This window comes from Lynx canadensis, chromosome X, assembly GCF_007474595.2.
Source record: "Lynx canadensis isolate LIC74 chromosome X, mLynCan4.pri.v2, whole genome shotgun sequence".
Classification (NCBI taxonomy): domain Eukaryota; kingdom Metazoa; phylum Chordata; class Mammalia; order Carnivora; family Felidae; genus Lynx; species Lynx canadensis.
The window spans coordinates 121,403,152-121,423,252 of record NC_044321.2 but is presented as its reverse complement, the minus strand read 5'-3'; the positions used below and the strand labels follow the sequence as shown (position 1 = coordinate 121,423,252).

The window sequence follows — 20,101 nt, the reverse complement described above, 5'->3', positions numbered from 1 at the left end:
CAACCTGTGCGACCTTGAATCTGACTTCTTCTGGCACGTTAGTCTGGTAGACAAAACCTCAGTCCTAGATTCCACAGCTGACAGCATTACTGTGTGCTTATCACCTGCCGCTGAAACATGCCTCACACCGCTAGGTGGCGGTGGAGAGCCCGTCCGGCTCTCTTGGATGGCACAGAAGGGTGTGCTTCCTGAGGACAAAGTCCTGTTCTCTTCAGGAACCTGGGAAGCTTAGTAAGTGCAGCTAGCCATTCGGTTGCGTTACTGAGCCTCGAGAGCACTCAAACCAAAGAAAATGAAGTGATGGCAAGCTTACTTGCAAAGCTGCAGCGAATCCTTCCTGGCTGGCGTCCAACAGTGAGCACACAAGCAGAGCCTCCCTGACCAACTCTGCCTGGCTCGCCACTCACTCTTCGCCGCCCTCGTCCCTACCTTCAGCCCAAGCCAGATCCGTATTCATGTGCCACATTACACGTCTCTTCCGTGTCTTTCCTCATCCAGGAGTTACCCGAAAACAGATAGGTAACACGTGTCCTAGTATCCAAAGACAAACAGGAACGAGTCAGGCACTGGGCAGAAGATGGAAGGTTCTGGTATGAAGTTGGAGGAGGCCAGAAACCACCCCCTATGACCTTTATCGTTCCCTGTAGCCCCCCGCCTTAGGTTTTAGAAGGTCGTAAGAGCAGAGTCCTCTCCATCTGAGAACCATGCCCGAAGGGCTTTCTTGTGGCTTCTCGCATAAAGTGTTTGGCTCCACATGCGACAACCATAGGTAGTCAACACATCGTGAGTACTCTGGCCAGGAACTCTGTTGCGTGCTTTTGTGTATTAACTCATCTTATCCCCAGACCGATTTTGTGGCATGTGTACTATTAGCGTCTCCACTTTGCAAAGAAGGAAACTTGCAGCCAGCAGGTAACTTAACCAAAGTCTCAACAGCTAGATAGTAGAGCCTGGACTTGAACTCAGGCAATTCTGGGCCACTCTGACTCAGGAATCCAGAACGTCTGCCAACTTGGTTCAAAGGGGAAGTAAAAGCAGCCTTTTCACTGGAAGTTTCTGAATGTCGCGCTTCTTGAGAAATGCTGGCTTTACCAGCCATCACACTCTATTTCTTTCTTTTCTCTTCCTTACACTTCGTTGACGGTATTATTTATTTATGTTTTATTTGTCTGTCTCCTCTAATGGACTGTAGATTCCAGCGAGGGCAGGGTCTTTGTCTCGGCAGAGTTAGAACAGTTCTGGGCACATAGGAGGTGCAATAGTAGATATTCTCTGTGGACATAGACATGTATATCTATATGCACACATACATATATGCACGTGCGCATATGTAAGTACATGCATATTTATTATGCATAAATGTACGTGCACGTATACGTATTTGTGGAGTGCATAAATAGTAACGCAGGTCTACGGCTGCGAGCTATAAAGAAGCTGTGAGTGGACTCTGTTACCGCAGATTTTTAGGCCAAGAATGCTTGGCTTTTTTTACTCTTAATTGATTCAACACTTCTTTCTTGGAACATTGGCCTTCTTCCCCAGACATTGTTTATAGCTCGGGGAAATGGTCTCCTCCATCAGTACAAACACCAGCTGTGATTCGCATCTTCTCTTTGGCTGTCGCAGGAGTTGTGAGTGAGTGCTGAAGCCGTTCTCAAACGTTAACCCAGGACATGATTTCTCCGGCAGATTCTGTGGACAGCTTCTCGCGCATGCCCCCATCCCTGCAGCCAGCCCCTGCCAGCTTCCTGCCCGCGGCCCACGCCGTCAGCTCCTCCTTGCCGAGTGACACCCTGAGCACCAACACCGGTGCCACTGAGGAAAGCAGGAGTGAGTCCGAGTCTCTCTCCCTTCCTGATTATCTGATTCTGTCCGACTGTGAGACCGGAAGACCACGTCACACCAGGTATGCTCGTGTGCGCGTCTCTGCACGTTTGTGGAAGGTCCACCGCCTTCTCTGGCGAGCTCTGTCGCGCGCACAGTCTCCGTGTGCCCGACCGCTCAGGACACAGCAGCGCCTTCTAGCGGGCATGTCTCCCCTCGCCTCTTCCTGCTGCAGCCAAGGTGTAGGGACACCGGAGCCACGGTGAGGGATGAGTCCTGCATTCCAGCACTGTGGCTTTCCCACAAAGTTTCCAACCTCGCATTTTCCTACGTATCCCACACGGAGATGATGGCGAAAACCAACAAACCGTTTTTTCCTGCATCCAAGGCCTGGTGAGGGTTGCAGAGGGAGAGAGGCATGGGAGAGAGGCCAGCGTGGGTTTTATCTATGGGTAGATGGCTTTTTTTTTTTTTTTAGTTTATTTGTTTGTTTTGAGAGAGAGAGCGAGAGAGAGTGGGAGGGGCGGAGAAAGAGAGAGACACAATCCCAACCAGGCTCCGCTCTATCAGCGCAGAGCCCGACGTGAGGTTCGAACCCACAACCTGCGAGATCATGACTTGAGCCGAAATCAAGAGTCAGAGGCTCAACCCACTGAGCCACTCAGGCGCCCTGCCTTTCTTTTTCTGATTTCTGCCAGGGACTTGCTTCATTTCAGTCAAATTTATATGCTTTTCTTCCCTCAGTCTACCCACCAGATGTGATAGCTGGTCAAACTCAGACCGCTCGTTGGAACAGAGTTCATTTGATGACGTTTTTGTTGACTGCCTGCAGCCCGCGCCCCCCAGTAACTTGGTCCACCCCTCACGCCATGGGAATGGATCTCAGAAGGTGCCTTCCACGAAGCCTCAGGCTGCCCTGATATGGAGTAGAGATATCAATGGGCCAGCCAAGGACCACTTCTCTTCGGCATTGCTGGAAACTTCCTTAAATCCCACCGTTCAGGTAGATAAAAACCAAGGTTCCTTGCCCTGTGTGGTAAAAGAACCAGACATTGTGTCCAACGTGCCACCGCCTCGCCCCCCTAAGCCAAGCCATCTCTCTGAACGGCACCAAGAAGAACAGGTCGTGTGGAGTGCGCATGGCGGCATCAAGAAGCCAGAGTGCACTATGGCAGCGAGAAGAATCTCTCTCTCTGGTTTAGATAGCATGAGAACCTGGAAAGGTAAGTGTTGGATGCTAAACTCACAGTGAAGCCTGCCTCCTTTTACTCCTTGTGTCCACACGAGGGCGCTGCAAGTGTCCGTTGCTCAAGCGGCTCCCGCCTGCCAGTAGGGCCAGGCCATTGGTGGACGCACACAGCCCGAATGCTGGCAGTTCTCCTTCAAGCCCGGCCGCCGGCAGACACTTCGGTCTCGGTGGCTGCCGAAGGAAGTGGGAGCCCTTGTCCATTAGCCATGTCCCTGTCCACGTGACGGGCTTCCCGCCTGAGACGAAGCTCCTGGTGTTTGTTTGGAGTCACTCAGGGTCCCACTCTATACAGAAGCTGAGATCTTTTGCCTCAATTCAGCCAGATTCCGTTCTTTGGCCCTCACACGCATAGTGAGAACCGAGAGGGTAGACCCCAGCTCTTTGACTTTCCCACGATCCTGTCAACCCCATTCATCCCCCCACCTGACCTGTTCTTTCCAAGTGTCACCGGCCGGATGCTAGTGACGTAGCTGTGTACCAAGCTGTCAGCACCAAGGTAATGCTGACCCAGCCCTATCAGCTTGGTTTATTGGCATGCCCTCCTGGAGCCCTCTTTTGCCCTTTCCTGTAAAGCTGTTTATTCTGATGGAGTTGCCTTGCTTCCCCCTCCCCCTTCATCTCTCGCCACTTTTCCAACCAAATATAATCAAAATAATCACTCCCACACTGCTACCAATGAGGTCCTATCTTAAAGGAATTATGCAAATTTCAGGAATACAAACTCATTTAAAATTGTAGAAATTTCTCATTCTGACTGAGGAGCTAAGTCACTCTGGCAAAGACCTCCCCTAGTGTCCCTAGTGATGTGACCTTTACATGTTACTCCTTTTGGACAACCTCAACGACATGAGGACATGCAGAGTACACAAAGGGTCTTTCTTTACATTTTTTTAAACGTTTATTCATTTTTTTGAGAGACAGAGAGAGACAGAGTGCGAGCAGGGGAGGGCAGAGAGAGGGAGACACAGAATCCAAAGCAGGCTCCAGGCTCTGAGTTGTCAGCCCACAGCCCAATGCGGAACTCGAACTCACGAACCGTGAGCCGAAGTCAGACCCTTAACTGACTGAGCCACCCAGGCGCCCCGGGGTACACAAAGGGTCTTAATGAGCTAATGTGTGAATGGTGGGCAGAAAGGGAAAGCTGAAAGACTACATAAGCAGATTGTGGAAAGTGAAGTGACCAGACCAGTAGAATGATAGGATATGAAAATGAATCAAAAGTCTCAAATTGAAGGGGTGCCTGGCTGGTTCAGTCAGTGGAGCGTGTGACTCTTGATCTCGGGGTTGTGAGTTAGAGCCCCAAGTTGGGTATAGAGATTACTTAAAAATAAAATCTTTAAAAAAACTCACATTGAAGAACAAAAATATTGAAATAATTTAAAATTTCAACACATAAAACAATTAGGTTGTATTTTTTACATGAAGGCCAACAAAAAGCTAAAACTCATTCATATAGAGGTTTTGACCATGAAATAAAGACCAAAACAACAGTGATGGTTAGAAACAAAATGGATCCAATAAAGCAGAGGGAATACGTCAAATCAATTGTTCTGCCTTCCCCATTGAGGCCTGCCTGGAATCCAAGGTCGTGTGTGGCAAGGTTCATTACTGTTCACGTGGATGTCTGTCCAATGACCCAGTGCCATTGATTGGAAAGGCCCTTGAATTCCCCACACTTTCCAGTGCCCCCTCTGTCACAAATGAAATGCTGCGTGTTGGGGGGTGGGGTTGCATCTCAGTTCTGCTTTCTCTCCCATTGGGCCCTGTGGTCCAGTCTGCACCAGTGTCACGCTCCCTTCGTTATTGACATTTCTGTATTGAAGTCTTCCTACCTGTTCTTAAAGAGTGCCATGCCGGGGCGCCTGGGTGGCGCAGTCGGTTGAGCGTCCGACTTCAGCCAGGTCACGATCTCGCCGTCCGTGAGTTCGAGCCCCGCGTCAGGCTCTGGGCTGATGGCTCAGAGCCTGGAGCCTGTTTCTGATTCTGTGTCTCCCTCTCTCTCTGCCCCTCCCCCGTTCATGCTCTGTCTCTCTCTGCCCAAAAATAAATAAACGTTGAAAAAAAAAAAAAAAAAAAAAAAAAAGTGCCATGCCTGTTCTAGGCCAAGTTTAGAGTCAGCTGATCGCGTTCCAAGCATACATACACAAATATATTGAGGATTTGAGGAGGACTGCATCGTATCTAAAGACCAGTTTGTGAAGATTTGGCATCTATACAATGTTGAGGTTTTCAATTCATGAAGAGGAAATATCCTTCTATTTATATAGGTTTATATAAGTCTTATTTGATTTCTGTCTATAATTTGATTGATACATTTTAGGGAAGCCTTGGGTATCTCTTATTAATGTGTTCCCATGTATTTCTTATTTAGAGAGAGAGAGAGAGAGAGACAAAATCCCAAGCAGGCTCTGCACTGTCAGCATGGAACCTGATGTGGAGCTTGAATTCATGAACCTGAGCCTAAATTGAGATCATGACCTGAGCCTAAATCGAGTCAGAGGCTTAACTGACTGAGCCACCCAGGCGCCCCTAGCTTTTCTTTTTTAAACATACTTACCTATTTATTTTGAGAGAGAGACAAAGAGCAGGTGTGTGTGCACAAGCAGGGGAGGGGCAGAGAGAGAGAGAGAGAGAGAGAGAGAGAGAGAGAGAGAGAGAATCCCAAGCAGGCTCTGCACTGATGGGGCTCGATCTCTCAAACCATGAGATCATGACCTGAGCCGAGATCAAGAGTCAGACCCTTAACTGACTGAGCCCCCAGGTGCCCCTGTTATCTAGCTTTCCTAAACATGACCTGAGCTGAAGTCAGTCACTTAAGCAGCTGAGCCACCCCAGCGCCCCCATTTCATCTTTTTTTTTTTTTAAGATTTTATTTTTAAGTAATCTGTACACCCAATGTGGGGCTCAAACTTACAACCCCGAGGTCAAGCGTCACACGCTCTACCGACTGAGCCAGCCAGGGGCTCCTTCGTTTCATCTTTCATAACACCTATCTTCCATTTACTTTTTCTTCTGTCGCTGCTTCGGCTAGGGAGTCCAAGACGTTGTTGAATAGGAGGGGCGGTAACAGGGATCCTTGTCTTATTCCTGGTCTCAGATGGAATGCGTCCAGCGTTTCACATTTATAATGTGGCTTGCAGATTTCTGTAGATACCATTCATACCGTTCATTAGATTAAAGACATTCTCTGATAACCTTACTTTGCTAAGTTATTTTGTTATTTTTGTTATTTTTTATTATTTATTTTTAAAGTTTATTTACTTTGTGTGTGAGAAAGAACTGGGGAGGGGCAGAGAGAGAAGGAGAGAGAGAATCCCAAGCAGGCTGTGCTCTGTCAGCGCAGAGCCCGATGCAGGGCTTGAACCCAAGAACAATGAGACCATTACCTGAGCCTAAACCAAGAGTTGAATGCTTAACCGACTGAGCCACCCAGGCACCCCAAGTGTTATATTTTGTAAATCATAAATGGATATTGAATTTGTTGAAACATTTTATGATCATACGATTTTTCTCTTTTATTCTCTTAAGATGTGAGGAAGTTTATTGGTTTTTTTAAGTTTATTCATTTATTTTGAGAGAGCAAGAGTGTGGGAGAGGCAGAGAGAGAGGGAGAGAGAGAATCCCAAGCAGGCTCTGCACTGCCAGCACAGAGCCCAACACAGGGCTCAAAGTCAGAAACCATGAGATCATGTCCTGAGCCGAAATCAAGAGTTGGACACTTAACCAGCTGAGCCCCCAGGTGCCCCTTATTGGTTGATTTTTGAATGCCATACCTACTTCGCATTCCTTTTTTTTAATTAAAATTTTTTTTACATTTATTTATTTTTGAGAGGCAGAGTGAGACAAAGTAAGAACGGGGAGGGGCAGAGAGAGGGAGACACAGAATCCGAAGCAGACTCCAGGCTCTGAGCTGTCAGCACAGAGCCCGATGCGGGGCTCGAACCCACAAACTGTGAGATCATGACCTGAGCTGAAGTCGGATGCTCAACTGACTGAGCCGCCCAGGGGCCCCCCACCTGCATTTCTGAAATAAACTCAACTTCATCATAAAGGGTGCCCTTTTAATAAATTACTAGATTTGTTTGCTCATATTTTGTTTTGAACATGTTTTTTTTTTATCTGAGGGAGGTTGTCCTATAATTTTCTTTTTTTGTGATAAATGTGTCAGGTTTTGGTTTAAAAAAAAAGGCTATGCAGACTTCGTAGAACAAACTAAGAAGTTTTCCTCCTTCTTATTCTTTGGAAAAATTTGTGTATGGTTGGTATTCTACCTTAGTTGATTAGTAGAATTTACTAGAAAAACCATTGGGACATGGGGTTTGCTTTGTGGAAAGATGTTTAAATTAAAGATTCAATTTCCTTCTTTAGTCTTTAATAAACTATTTCAGATTTTATGTATTTTTCAAGCAGTCTATTTCTCCTACCTTTTCAGATTTATTGTCATAAAATTGATTATAATAGCCTCTTGCTATCTGTAGGATCTATTATAATAGCTTCTTTTCAATCCTGATATCGATAATGTGGGCCTTCATCTGTATTTCTTAATCAGTCTTACTGGCAGTTTATCACTGATACTAGTTATTCTTATTTTGTTTTGTTTTAAGTAGGCTCTACACCCAACACGGGGCTTGAACTCACGACCCCAAGATCAAGAGTTGCATGCTCCACTCACTGAGCCAGCCAGGTGCCTCTGTTTTGTTTTGGCTTTGTTTTCTTCCCAGAGTACAGAATTTGGCTTTGTTGATTTTTTTCCAGTTGTATATTTGTTTTCTGTTGCATTAATTTTTGCTCATATCTTCATTATTTCCTTCCTTCTTGGGCCACCAAACTGTGGCCTATGGGCCAAATCTGACCAACAGCCTGTTTTTTGTTATTGTTGTTGCTGTTTTGTTTTGTTTTGTTTTGTTTCAGCCCACCAACTAAGAATTTTTTTTTTTTTTAACTCTTAAGGGGTTGTGGGAAAAAAATACTATTTGGCTCTTTCCAGAAAAAGTTTCCTGACCCTTGTTGTACTTCCTTGGAGGTAATTTGCATATTTTTCTAAGTTCCTTTCGTGGATGGGTGGCTCACTGAATTTCTTTCTTTCTTGTCAAATATACGTGTTTAAGGCTACAAAGTTTCTATAAACATTGTCTTAGCCACATCCCATAAGTTTTGAGGGTCATATTTTCATTTTAATTCAGTTCAAAATTTTTTCTAGTTTTCATTGTGGCTTCTTCTTTGCCCTATGCATTATGTACAACTGCATTTCTTAATTTCCAAACCTGAGGATTTTCTAGTTGTTTTTCTAGTTGATTACATTTAATTTTTTTTTTTAACATTTGTTCGTTTTTGAGAAAGAGAACATAGCATGAGCAGGGGAGGGGCAGAGAGAGGGAGACACAGAATCCAAAGCAGGCTCCGGGCTCTTAGCTGTCAGCACAGAGCCCCATGTGGGGCTTGAACTCACTGACCGAGAGATCATGACCTGAGCTGAAGTCAGACCCTCAACCAACTGAGCCGCCCAGGCTCCCCTGTAGCTTATTACATTTTAATTAGAGAAAATACTTTGCATGAGTTCAATCCTTAGGAATTTGAGATTTCTTCTGTGGCTCAATACATAGGTATTTCTGTGAATGTTCTGAATATACCTGACAAGGACACATGCTCAGGTCAAGTTCTTTAGCGGTCATGTCATCTATTCCTCCTCTGTTGGCACTGATTCCGTTCCCTTGTAGCAGGTACCGAGCAAGGCATGCTAAAATCTATCCCTATGACTGAAGAGTGTCTCTTTCTCCCTTACCATTCTGTCAGAGTTTTCTGTATATAATTTAAAGCTATGTTATTAGTCACATATCTCTTAGAATTTGTATATTGTTTCTAGTGAACTGAAACTTTTATCAATTTGTCATGACTCTGTAGTGATGTTTTTGTCTTAAAGTCTGCCTTATGTGATATTAATGTAGCTATGCCTATATTAAGTACTAAATACTAAAATATTAATCGGCATTCTTTTGCTCAGTATTTGCATGGTACACATTTTCTCATTCTTTGGTTTTCATATTTTCCATGACCAAATTTTAGAGGTGTTTCTTTTGTTTTTAATTTATTTGAGAGAGAGAGAGAGAGAGAGCACACACACAAGATGACCTGAGCCGAAATCAAGAGTCAGATGCTTAAGTGACTGAGCCACCCAGGCGTCCCTAGATGTGTTTCTTATAAAAAGCATATAGCTTTTTTTGTATTGTTATTTTTTTTAGAGCACGAGCGAGGGAGTGGCAGAGAGAGAGGGAGGGAGAGAATCCCAAGCAGGCTCCACGCTCAGCATGGAGCCAATGCAGGGCTCCATCCTGTATCGTTCTTTTAAATTTTTCATCTGTTTTGACAGCCTTTCTCTTTTAACTAGAAAGTTACACTAATTACATTTGTGTAATTACACTATTTATTTATTGTGTAATTACACCATTTACACTAATTAGATTTGTTTTTACCGTTTTATTTTGTGGTTTCTGTTTTTTCCTGTTTGTACAAAATTTCTTATTTGTAATCTCATCCCCTGCTTTCTTCTGAGTTGGGTTTGCTACATCTCTTCAGGTCTAACCTCTACTCCTTTGGAAGTTGTGTGGCACATTCCTGTTCTTTTAGTGAGTCCTTTCTGCATGTCACCTCCTTAACCTCGTCAGTATCTGTGCGCTTCTCCCAAAGTAATGCAAAGACGTTAGAATGTTTTCGACCTAATTACCTCTCCCCACTTTAAATGCTAATACCATATGTATTTTACTTCCCTCTTGATTTTCTAAATCCCATCAGGTAAACATTATTGATAGTATTTTTATACTGTAATTTTCTTTTTTTTGTACCATAATTTTCTTTTTTTTTTTTTTTTTTAATTTTTTTTTTCCAACGTTTATTTATTTTTAAGACAGAGAGAGACAGAGCATGAACGGGGGAGGGGCAGAGAGAGAGGGAGACACAGAATCGGAAACAGGCTCCAGGCTCTGAGCCATCAGCCCAGAGCCCGACGCGGGGCTCGAACTCACGGACCGCGAGATCGTGACCTGGCTGAAGTCGGACGCTTAACCGACTGCGCCACCCAGGCGCCCCTGTACCATAATTTTCTTAAAGCTTCACTTACATTAAATATTTTTCGAGTTTATTATTGCTTTTAGCATCTTATAAATTCATTCTGGGATTATTTTCATTCTTTTTGTGGCTTATTGACTTACAGTTACTGTATCTTCAAGTATTGCCTCTCCGTTGTCCCTGTTTTTCTTCTGGGGCCCCAAGTGTATGTATTTTAGATTTCCCGTCTGTCTTGCGTGTTTCTTGAGTTCTCTTGGATATTTTTCATCTCTTTCTACTGAATTCTAGTAATTTCTTTCAGAATTTCTTTTTGAAGTCTCTCTTCAATTGTGCCTAACTTGCTGTGTGACTCATATTTTGAGTTCAAATTTCATTTATTTAATTTCTAAAGGAATATTTGTATTTCACAGTCTTTATTATAAGAACGTAGACAGTGCTTACCTCGGCAGCACATGCCCTCAAATTGGAATGATGTAGAGAAGATCAGCCCGGCCCTGTGCAAGGGTGATATGCACATTCATGAAGTATTCCATATTTCGCTTTCCTTTTCTAATGTTTATGGGTGGAGAAATAGGGTCTGACAAGTGACTTAGCTAATTGAGGGTGTTTCTGGTTTCAAACCCTACCCCCAATTCTTCCTCCTCCTCCTCCAAAACAAACAAAAAAAAGGTATGCAATGAAAAATCTCCTTTGTGCCGCTGTCTTGTTTGCTATTTTCCTATCACCTGTATCCTTTCAGAGAATTTTCTGGATATTCAAGAAAACATGCATATATAATCTATTTGTTGATGGACACAGTAGCATTCTTACACTCTATTCTATCCATTGATTTTCCTTTTACGAATGTATCTTGGATATCACTCAGCCATAAAAGTAATGAAGTCTTGCCATTTGCAATGACGTGCATACAGCCAGAGTATTATGCTAAGCAAAATAAGTCAGTCTGAGAAAGACAAATACCTGAGAAAGACAAATTTCATCTATGATCAAATCATATGTAGAATTTAAGAAAGAAAAAAAAAAACGAGCAAAGGGGAAAAAAGGGAGAGAGGCATACCAAGAAACAGGCTGTTAACTCTAGAGAACACACTGATGGTGACAGAGGACAGGAGAGTGGGGATGGGGGAAATAAGTGATGGGGATTAAGGAGTGCACTTGTGATAAGCATCGGGTGATTAAAATAAAACCTTTAAATTTTTTTTTCAAATTAAAAAGTATAGCTTGGGGATTTTTTTTTCTTTTTTACGTTAGTACAAACACTATAGCTTATGACCCAGCAATTCCACTTCTAGGAATTTAGCCAATAGTTGCTCTTTTTAAAAAAAATTTTTTTAGGGGCGCCTGGGTGGCGCAGTCGGTTAAGCGTCCGACTTCAGCCAGGTCACGATCTCGCGGTCCGTGAGTTTGAGCCCCGCGTCAGGCTCTGGGCTGATGGCTCGGAGCCTGGAGCCTGTTTCCGATTCTGTGTCTCCCTCTCTCTCTGCCCCTCCCCCGTTCATGCTCTGTCTCTCTCTGTCCCAAAAATAAATAAACGTTGAAAAAAAAAAAATTTAAAAAAAAAAATTTTTTTAAATGTTTATTTATTTTTGAGAGACAGAGAGAGACAGTGTGAGCAGGGGAGGGGCAGAGAGAGGGGGGGACACAGAATCCAAAGCAGGCTCCAAGCTCTGAGTTGTCGGCACGGAGCCTGACACGGGGCTCGAACTCACAAACAATGAGATCGTGGCCTATGCTGAAGTCGAAAGCTTAACCTACTGAGCTACCCAGGCATCTTGCCAATAGTTGCTCTTAAGGACAGTATTGGGACAGCAGCAGTGTTTGAATAGGGACTATATAGTATCTGCTGTTTTGGTAGATGGTGCCCTCCTGTGAAGGGCAATTTTGGTTACAGAAATGCTTATACGAAAAAAAAAAAAAAAAAGAAATGCTTACACGTGTAAAAAGGACATATGTGCATGGTTGGTGAGTGCAAATTATTTGTGAAAGATTGGAATTAACCTTAATGTCCGTTAACAGAGACATGGTTAAATAAATTATTTTACATCCATTCAATGGAATGGTTCGTTTTTGTCAAAAAGAATCAGATAGTTCCCTGCTTTTATTACATAATAGTATTATATCAATACCAAATTTGCTGAAGCACTGTGGTTATACAAAAGATTAATGTTTATTTATTTTTGAGAGACAGAGAGCGAGCGAGCACGAGCAGGGAAGGGGCAGAGACAGATGGAGACACAGATTCCAAAGCAGGCTCCAGGCTCTGAGCTGTCAGCACAGAGCCCGACGCAGCTGGATCTCACAAACCATGAGATCATGACCTGAGCCAAAAACCGACTGAGCCACCCAGGCGGCCCAAGAATGTTATTTTTCTTAGGAGATACACACTGAAATATTTTGAAGTGAAGGTTCCTGATTACCGCAACTTCCCTTCAGATGGTTTGGGAAAATATATATATGCACGTACCCATACACACAGAAAAAGTTTATTTACAGAATCTCTTATATAAACTCATGTGTTTGTTGTTTCTCGTGCTCTTTATTTCTTCCCGTGGTTTTGAGTTCCAACCTGTTGTCATTACCTGAGTCTAGTACAGTGCCATTCTCTACTCCTGGGCTATTATCATCAAGTATGTTAGATCTTTCTACTTTATAGGCCCCAAAATAAGTTTTATGATTATTGTTTCATGCCACTGTCTGTTAACTCAGTTAAAAGAAGGAAAGAGAAAATTCTGTACTTCTATCGTCTTTTATATTTACCTACATGATTCTCTTTACCCGCACCCCTTAGTTCTTTGTAGAGTTGGTGCTACTACGTGCTGTCCCGTCCTTTCGGCCTGCATAAGTCTGTTCCGTGAGTCTTTGTTTCTCCGGGAATGTTTCTATTTTGCCTCCACTTTTGCAATACAGTTGTGCTGCATGTAGAATTCTCGTTGGACAGATTTGTTTCTTTCAGCATTTTGAATATGTAATTCTACTACCTTCTGGCCTTCCGTTTGCCATGAGTAGTAGTTGGCTGTTAATCTCATTGTGATTCTCTAGTACATAAAGAGCTGGTTTTCTCTCACTGTGTTCAAGGTGTCCCCCTTGCCTTTGATTTTCAGCAGTTTGGGACGTGTCTTGGTCTTGATGTGTTTGTATTTAGCGTACTTGAATTTCGAGGCACTTTGGTGGACTCGTTCCTGAGATCAACGTGCAGTATTTCTGGCTGCTCTCCTTCTTTGTCCGCTGCTTACCGTTCCTGGCACTGCGATCCCTGTGCCCTAGAGGGACAGGCTTTTTATATGCTCGATCCAAATCAAGTTAGTCCCCTTTGGCAGCAAAGCCGGTGGTCTTCATGGCCCGCCCTGCCCTAGTAGAACACCTGCTGATTGGGCCAGTGAGGGGCTTGGGAACACCTCAAGCTAAAATGCCACAGACTCACGCTGTTCTTATGTGATGTCCAGGAGTTTTTCTTGAATAAGTGCTTTCCAGTTGTTGTGTGGTTTTGATGACTTTGAAGAGTCTCAAAATAGTTGTTGTTGTGGGTTTTTTTTTTAAATAAGTTTGTACAGTTTTATCATTGCTTTTTGGGGAATGGCTTTGCTGAGCTCTTCCCTCAAACAATTTAACAGTCCTACCTTCCTCTGATTGTTAATACTTTAGGATTTTTGCATTGATAAACACAAGTGATATTGACCTGTAATTTTCTGATTTGCTTTATCTTTATCAGGTTAACCTGTAATTTTCTGATTTGCTTCATCTTTATCAGGTCGAGCTACCAAAGTTATACTTGCCCCCTAAAAAGAATTAGAAATATGTTTTTATTTTTGTATGCTTCAGAACAATTTGTGTAGCATTGGTCTTTGAAAGTTTGGTAAAATTCTCTGTGGAAATCATGGAGTCCTGGTGCTTTTGGGAGGTAGCTCCATGGTCATTTTCTCTTTTATTCTATGGTGATTTATATGTGTAATATTTCTATTCCTATTTGGGTCACTTATGGTATATTTTATTTTTCTAGGAAATTACCCAGTTCATTTAGATTTTAAAATGTGTAGAAATTGGTGCAGAATTGTCTCTTGTGTTTCTTTTAATTTCCTCTGCTTCAACGATAATTTCCTCCTTTTTAGTTCTTCTTCTGTATACTTAGGCACTGCTCCTTTATTGATTACATTGGCTAGTCGGTTGCCTTTTGGTAACTTTTTTCCCCAGAAAACAAAGATTTTGAATTTTTAAAAAATATTTTAAGTACACTCTGCACCCAGCATGGGGTTGAACTCACAACCCTGAGATCAAGATTCACCACTCCACTGACCAAGCTGGCCGGGCATCCCAAAGATTTTGATTCTTTAAAATTGTCTACTCTCTTTCTGCACTCTATTATTTTCTGCTTTTATTCCTATTTTGTAAATTCTTTTGGTTTTCTCTGTTGTACTTTTTCCAGGTTTGAACTGGGTATTTGATTTGTTTTCATTCTGTCATTTTATCAATATAGCTGTTGTAATAGAATTTACCATTTTGGGTAGAATTGACCAGGTACTTGGCGGGCCCTTTCAGCATGTAGCTTCAGGTGTTACTGTATTTGTGGACTTGTTCTTGGATTATAATTTTTAATTTTGGCACTATACCACTGTTTTGTTTTCCTTCTTCAAGGAATCTAATAATAAATGTGTACACTGCATCTTCTTGGCCTGTCTTCTAGTTCGGCCATTTTTTTCTGTGATTCACTTTCTTTCCTTTTTAGTCTGTCAGTTGTTTTCTGGCATTTCTTTAATGGCACGTAATAAATTTTCAGTTGAATCTCTTCTTCCCTGGGAATCTTGTAACTTAGACTTCATTTCTGAGGTTGGTTTTATCTTTTCCTTCACTTTCTTTCCCAAGTACAAGCATGCAATTTCTATTTCTATTTTTGTCATCCATTTCTGTCCTTTGTTTTAAAGCGAAGTGTTAGGGGGTGCCTGGGTGGTGTAGTCGGTTGAACATCAGACTCTTGATTTTTGCTCAGGTCATGATTCCAGGGTCGTGGGATCGGGCCCCATGTCAGGCTCCACGCTGAGCATGTGGAGCCTGCTTAAGATTCTGTCTCTCTCTCCCCCTGCCCTTCTCCCTCACTAGCGCATGCACACACACTCTGTCTCTCTAAACAAATCAAAAAATTAAAAAAATAAAAATAAATAAAGTGTTGGAAATAAAACTGATATCTAATATTAGAGGAATACTCAAATTATGGTCCATCTGTAGAATGAAACACAATGCCAGTGATGAAAAGAATGAAGAAACTCTTTATAGTGTTTCTCTGCCCTGATCTCCAAGGTATTAAGTGAAAAAAACAAGTTGCAGAACAGTGAGTATGATATGCTACCATTTGTGTTAAAAAGGAACATATAAAGAAGTGTGTGTGTCTGCGCGCGTATGTGTGTGTAGACATATATGTGTATACAGATGGTCCCTGACTTATGATGGGTCAATTCAGGATTTTTCAACTTTATGATGGTGCGAAAGCAATATGCATTCAGTAGAAACTGTACTTAGAATTTTGAGTCTGGATCTTTGTCAGGCTGCTGGTATGTGGTACGATCCTCTTGTGCAGCTGGGCAGCAGCAGTCAAGAGGCTAAACAACCAATACACTTACAGCTGTGGAGTTTTTCACTTTCGGTACAGTATTCAATAAATTACACGGATAACCAACCCTTTATTAGCAAATAGGCTTCTGTGTTGGCCGACTTTGCCCAGCTGTAGGCGACTGTTCGTGTTCTGAGCATGTCGAAGACAGGCTAGGCTAAGCTGTAATGTTCAGTAGGTTAGGTGTAGTAAACACTTTTTGATTTAGGATATTTGCAATTTAGGGTGGCTTTATCAGGACATAAGCAATAAAGGAAGTCGAGAAAGATCTGCATAGGATGCATAACCTTAATTCCACTAATCTCCCTTCTACCTTCCTGAGCTGGGAATTATTTTTCACTTGAAGATGACGGGGACTCTTCAGTTTATTTTCTTGAGGCAACCGGACTTCATGCCTCCATGCTCTGGAACAGACAGCACTTCCCTGGGCCCCACTGGCTGAGAGCACTTATTGGACTTCTCCCATTACTCTGTGGTCACTCATCTTCCTGTTCTTTGAATACTGGGCATTGTTTATAGTTTTATAATTAAGCTTCTCTCAACACTTACAACTTAGATAAACCCATGCAGTCTTCTGGATGTGACTGCCATCTCTGAGCCGCTAATTCCCCAAATCATATCTCATTTGAGTCGAGGCCCATTTATCTTATTGCCCTGCATTCTGGACATGTCTTCTTTCCATCCGACAATTCTTCTAAATTTTTATGTCCCACTGTCACGTCCATCTGACAAGTTTCTAATCCTGGATTGATCCAAACTTTCCTCTTTCTCCAAGCCCGTACCCAGGTGGCTGACCACCACTACAGGAAATCCTGGTCACCAGTTCGGGATCACAGGTCTCCGGCGTGCCCTCGGTGCTGCTCCGCGGTGCCCTTGCTCGCCCGTTCCTCCCACCCACCCGCTCATCACAAGGGATCTTTTACACCTTCTCTCTTCAAACCCCTAGCTCTGTGTCTACCATCTGTCCTTGCCGAAGATTCATGTGGTCTATGCGGCAAGCGTTTGATAACTCCCTGCTATATCTGTTCCCAATTCACAGACAGCACTCAAGCCATCATACAGAAACTTGGAAATCTGCTCTGATTTCCACCTGTTGGGGACTGTGTTCTGACGGCCCAACTACCCTGAATATTGAGCCTTGCGCGTAGAAACCGTGTCACACGCCTCTTCCCTCTGGAGCGGAGCAAAGGGCCCCGAGGTGCACAGGGACTCGGACCCTAGTTTCAATTGATACTGCCTTGCATTTCTCACCACCCTGGCTTGTTTCTTACAGCTGATGTAGAAGGCCAATCCTTAAAACACCGAGACAAGCGGCTTAGTTTAAATTTGGTAAGTTTGGCACTAGAATTCCTTTAAGCCTCGATTTTACCACAAGTTGCTTGACCAATATATGCTCCCTTGAAGTCTTTTGAGACTCAGCACTGAATCTCTGAGGACCCTTTCAGTCTTCCCTAAGGCTTCAACTTGTCTGAGAACGATTGCACTTCGTGTCCTATAAGGACCCTTCTAGTTCTAATACTCAGACACTTGTCTGCCTCGGGGTGTGGGACTTAAGGCATCACACTACACTGAGAGTGTTTGCGGAAATTCATAACCCTCTATCTTCTAGCACCAAATCCAGGAGTGTCCTCACCTGCCTCATACAATAGGAGCAGGGGCAGAGCCCAAGTTAGAGGCTTACCTGACTTTCTTAAGCAAGTTCAAAGTTATTCTTGGATACTTGCAACCCCTGTGCACGGCCTTGGCCGTGCTTCCCGACCTGCACCTGTTCTCTTGCAGCCATGCGGGTTCTCCCCGGTGTACCCCACAGCTTCAGCCAGTGCCGAAGATGGCTACGTGCCCATGGGCCCACAGGTGGCCACCTCTGCTCTTAGAACCCACTGCAGCCATGATGACTACATCCCCATGAGCCCAGGGAGCATCTCAAGCCCGCTGCCTGAGCTACCTGCAGACATGGAGCCTCCCCCAGTGAATAGAGATCTCAAGCCTCAGAGGAAACGTAAGCCACGTGAGCGGACCTGCTGTGCAGGGGAGGGGAGAAAGGTCCTAGAGGCCACGTGCAGAAGTTTCCTTCTTGACCGTCTCTGGGAAGAAGGCACTGGAGGAGCCGTCCCAGAGGCCTGGGAGGTGTAGGGGTGAGGAGCGATGGCTGGGATTGAACAGGAAGGGCTGGCAGACCTTGCTGCCCCAGACTGAGGAAAGGAGTCACGGGACTTAGGGCACTGTGGCCCTGCAAATGCAGCCTACAATGCCAAGTTCATTCCAGAGGGTCCATCTTTGTCTGCTTCCCTAACAAAGGCCTTTGCCACCCCAGACCGAGGAAAGTAGTCAAGAATGACTTTTCATCCGAATTGGTGAATGTCAGACCTGGTCGTTTGCAGCTGATCACCCACTACCCTGTGTGTGCCCATCCACAGAGGTGTCCGGGAGCAAGGAGTCTGGATCCTCTGGGCACAGAGCTCCTTGAAGCTTCTGTGTTACTCCCAGGCAGCTCCCCTGGGCTGCAAACAGCACGGACAGAGAGGGAAAAAGAAGAAGAGGGAAGGAAAAGCAGGTCAAAGTAATGTGCTTACTTTATTCTCCCCCACTGCCACCTGCCTAGTAGGTCTGGTGACTCCCAGGAACTCCCAGAATCTGGTCTGTTCCCACCTCTGTTTGCTCTTTGGAAATACTACCACTTCAGGTAGCCACGCCCCAACCTGGTCATTAAGTCCCCCTCCCATGCCTGGTCCTTCCAGCCTCACCCCTTCACTGGGCGGCGGGGGGGGGGGGGGGTGTGAAGATGAGGAAGCAGGTTCCTCAGTGGGTGGGAGGAGCACAGGTGAAAAGCAGCTGGAAGAAGGAGGATTATGAAGTCAGTACCACACAGGAGAGCAAATCCTGTCTTATGAGGTTCAGAGGAAATAATCCTTCATTCTGCTCAGAAATGATTTCACAAGGACCTGTAACTCTGAGGTAGATGTTGTTTCGTTTAATTAATTTTCTATAGCAATGCTATCCAACAGAAATTTTATGATGACAGAAATGTAGCTATTGAACCCTTGAAAAGTGGCCAGCACAAGCGAAAAACTGAATTTTTATTGACTATATTCCCCATGCTGAATTTTAAATTTTATTTAATATTAACAAATATAAATTTAAATAGCCACATGTGACTGGTGGCCACCATATTGGACAGCATGGCTCATAGGACCTGGCGATCAGGCATGAACATGTCGTCTGGACTTAGGTCTCGGGGACCAGTGGGTGGGTGTCCAGGTGGACCCCTGGGCCAAGACTTCAGGCTCTGACAGGTGTGGCTGCAGGGATAGACCCTGGGGCCCAACGGGGAGGGGGCAGGTAGAGAAGCCAGGAGGTGGCTGGTCGGTGAGGCTGATGCCAGGGAGTTATGGCCATCGGGAGAGATCTTCACACCAGAGACTATGTGACTGTGACTCATATGTCCTTTCCAGCTCAGCAGCTTGCCCAGGTCAGAGGCTCCTGGGAAAGTGAGGAGTAGGAGTCGCTGTCCTGGGTTCTGATGATACGGAGGGGGCTTAAACAGTTTCCACCCATGCAGTCTAGTGGAGGAAACAAAGCAACCTGGTCAAGGCCGTGGTAGAGGGATACATGCATGCCCATGATGTCTGGAGGCCAAAGAAGGCCTTTTTAAGCAGGGGACATTGACCTGAGATCTGAAGGTGACTAACCAGGCAGAGAGATGGGGAGGAATGCTCTAGGTAGAAAGACTATCAGGTAGACAGTGGATGGGAGGTGGGGATAGAACCTGGGTGATCATCTCTGCCTGTAATAAGAAAGGTAAAATTTCCATTTTGGACACACCGAGTGTAAGGTAGATGTTTGGATCCCATAAGGTCAGAGACTTTCATCTGCTTTGCTCACACTGTGCCTCCAACACCTAGAACTATGCCTGATGTGCAGTGAGGTCTCAAATGCACACTGACTAAATGTATTGCCCCATTGCTACCTCTAGCTGTAATGTGAGCAGTGAGGAAGGAGAAGGGTAGGTCCGCAAAATTCCCCCTCATGGTCAGTACTGCTCGTTAGTAAATCTGGATTTGATGCGCTAAGTGGAATGTCTTCATTTTAGTCTCTAGATTCCATCCTTTCACTCCTGAGCACTTACCATACTGGATATTGTGTCTTCTCTCACAGCACGGCCACCCCCGCTGGACCTGAGCCACCTGTCCACCATCCGGGAACACACGTCTCTGACCAGGACCCGCACTGTGCCTTGGTACATCTTTGATTGCTCAAATGGACCTCAGCCAGCACAGGCGCTCCCAATTTTTGTGATGCATCTTTGATGAAATGTAGTTGAGGCCCACCTGGTCTAGTTTAAGTCAAAGGGGGATGGGGTTTGTTGT

The 20,101-nt window shown here is 44.3% G+C and overlaps 1 protein-coding gene and 1 non-coding gene across 3 annotated transcripts in view; both read left to right on the top strand.

The window, feature by feature from the left end:
• The window catches only part of GAB3 (GRB2 associated binding protein 3), a 79,903-nt gene that overhangs the window by 38,969 nt on the left and 20,833 nt on the right, over window positions 1–20,101 (top strand). For both annotated transcript variants that reach the window (XM_030305166.1, XM_030305167.1), the window contains exons 3-7: window positions 1,690–1,906; window positions 2,569–3,047; window positions 17,008–17,063; window positions 17,514–17,733; window positions 19,890–19,971. In XM_030305166.1, the coding sequence (XP_030161026.1) occupies window positions 1,690–1,906; window positions 2,569–3,047; window positions 17,008–17,063; window positions 17,514–17,733; window positions 19,890–19,971 (1,054 nt within the window). The remainder of the gene's footprint in view (window positions 1–1,689; window positions 1,907–2,568; window positions 3,048–17,007; window positions 17,064–17,513; window positions 17,734–19,889; window positions 19,972–20,101) is intronic.
• LOC115507943 lies at window positions 10,569–10,674 on the top strand. The gene has a single exon (XR_003966860.1). It is a non-coding gene; the product is annotated as a U6 spliceosomal RNA (small nuclear RNA).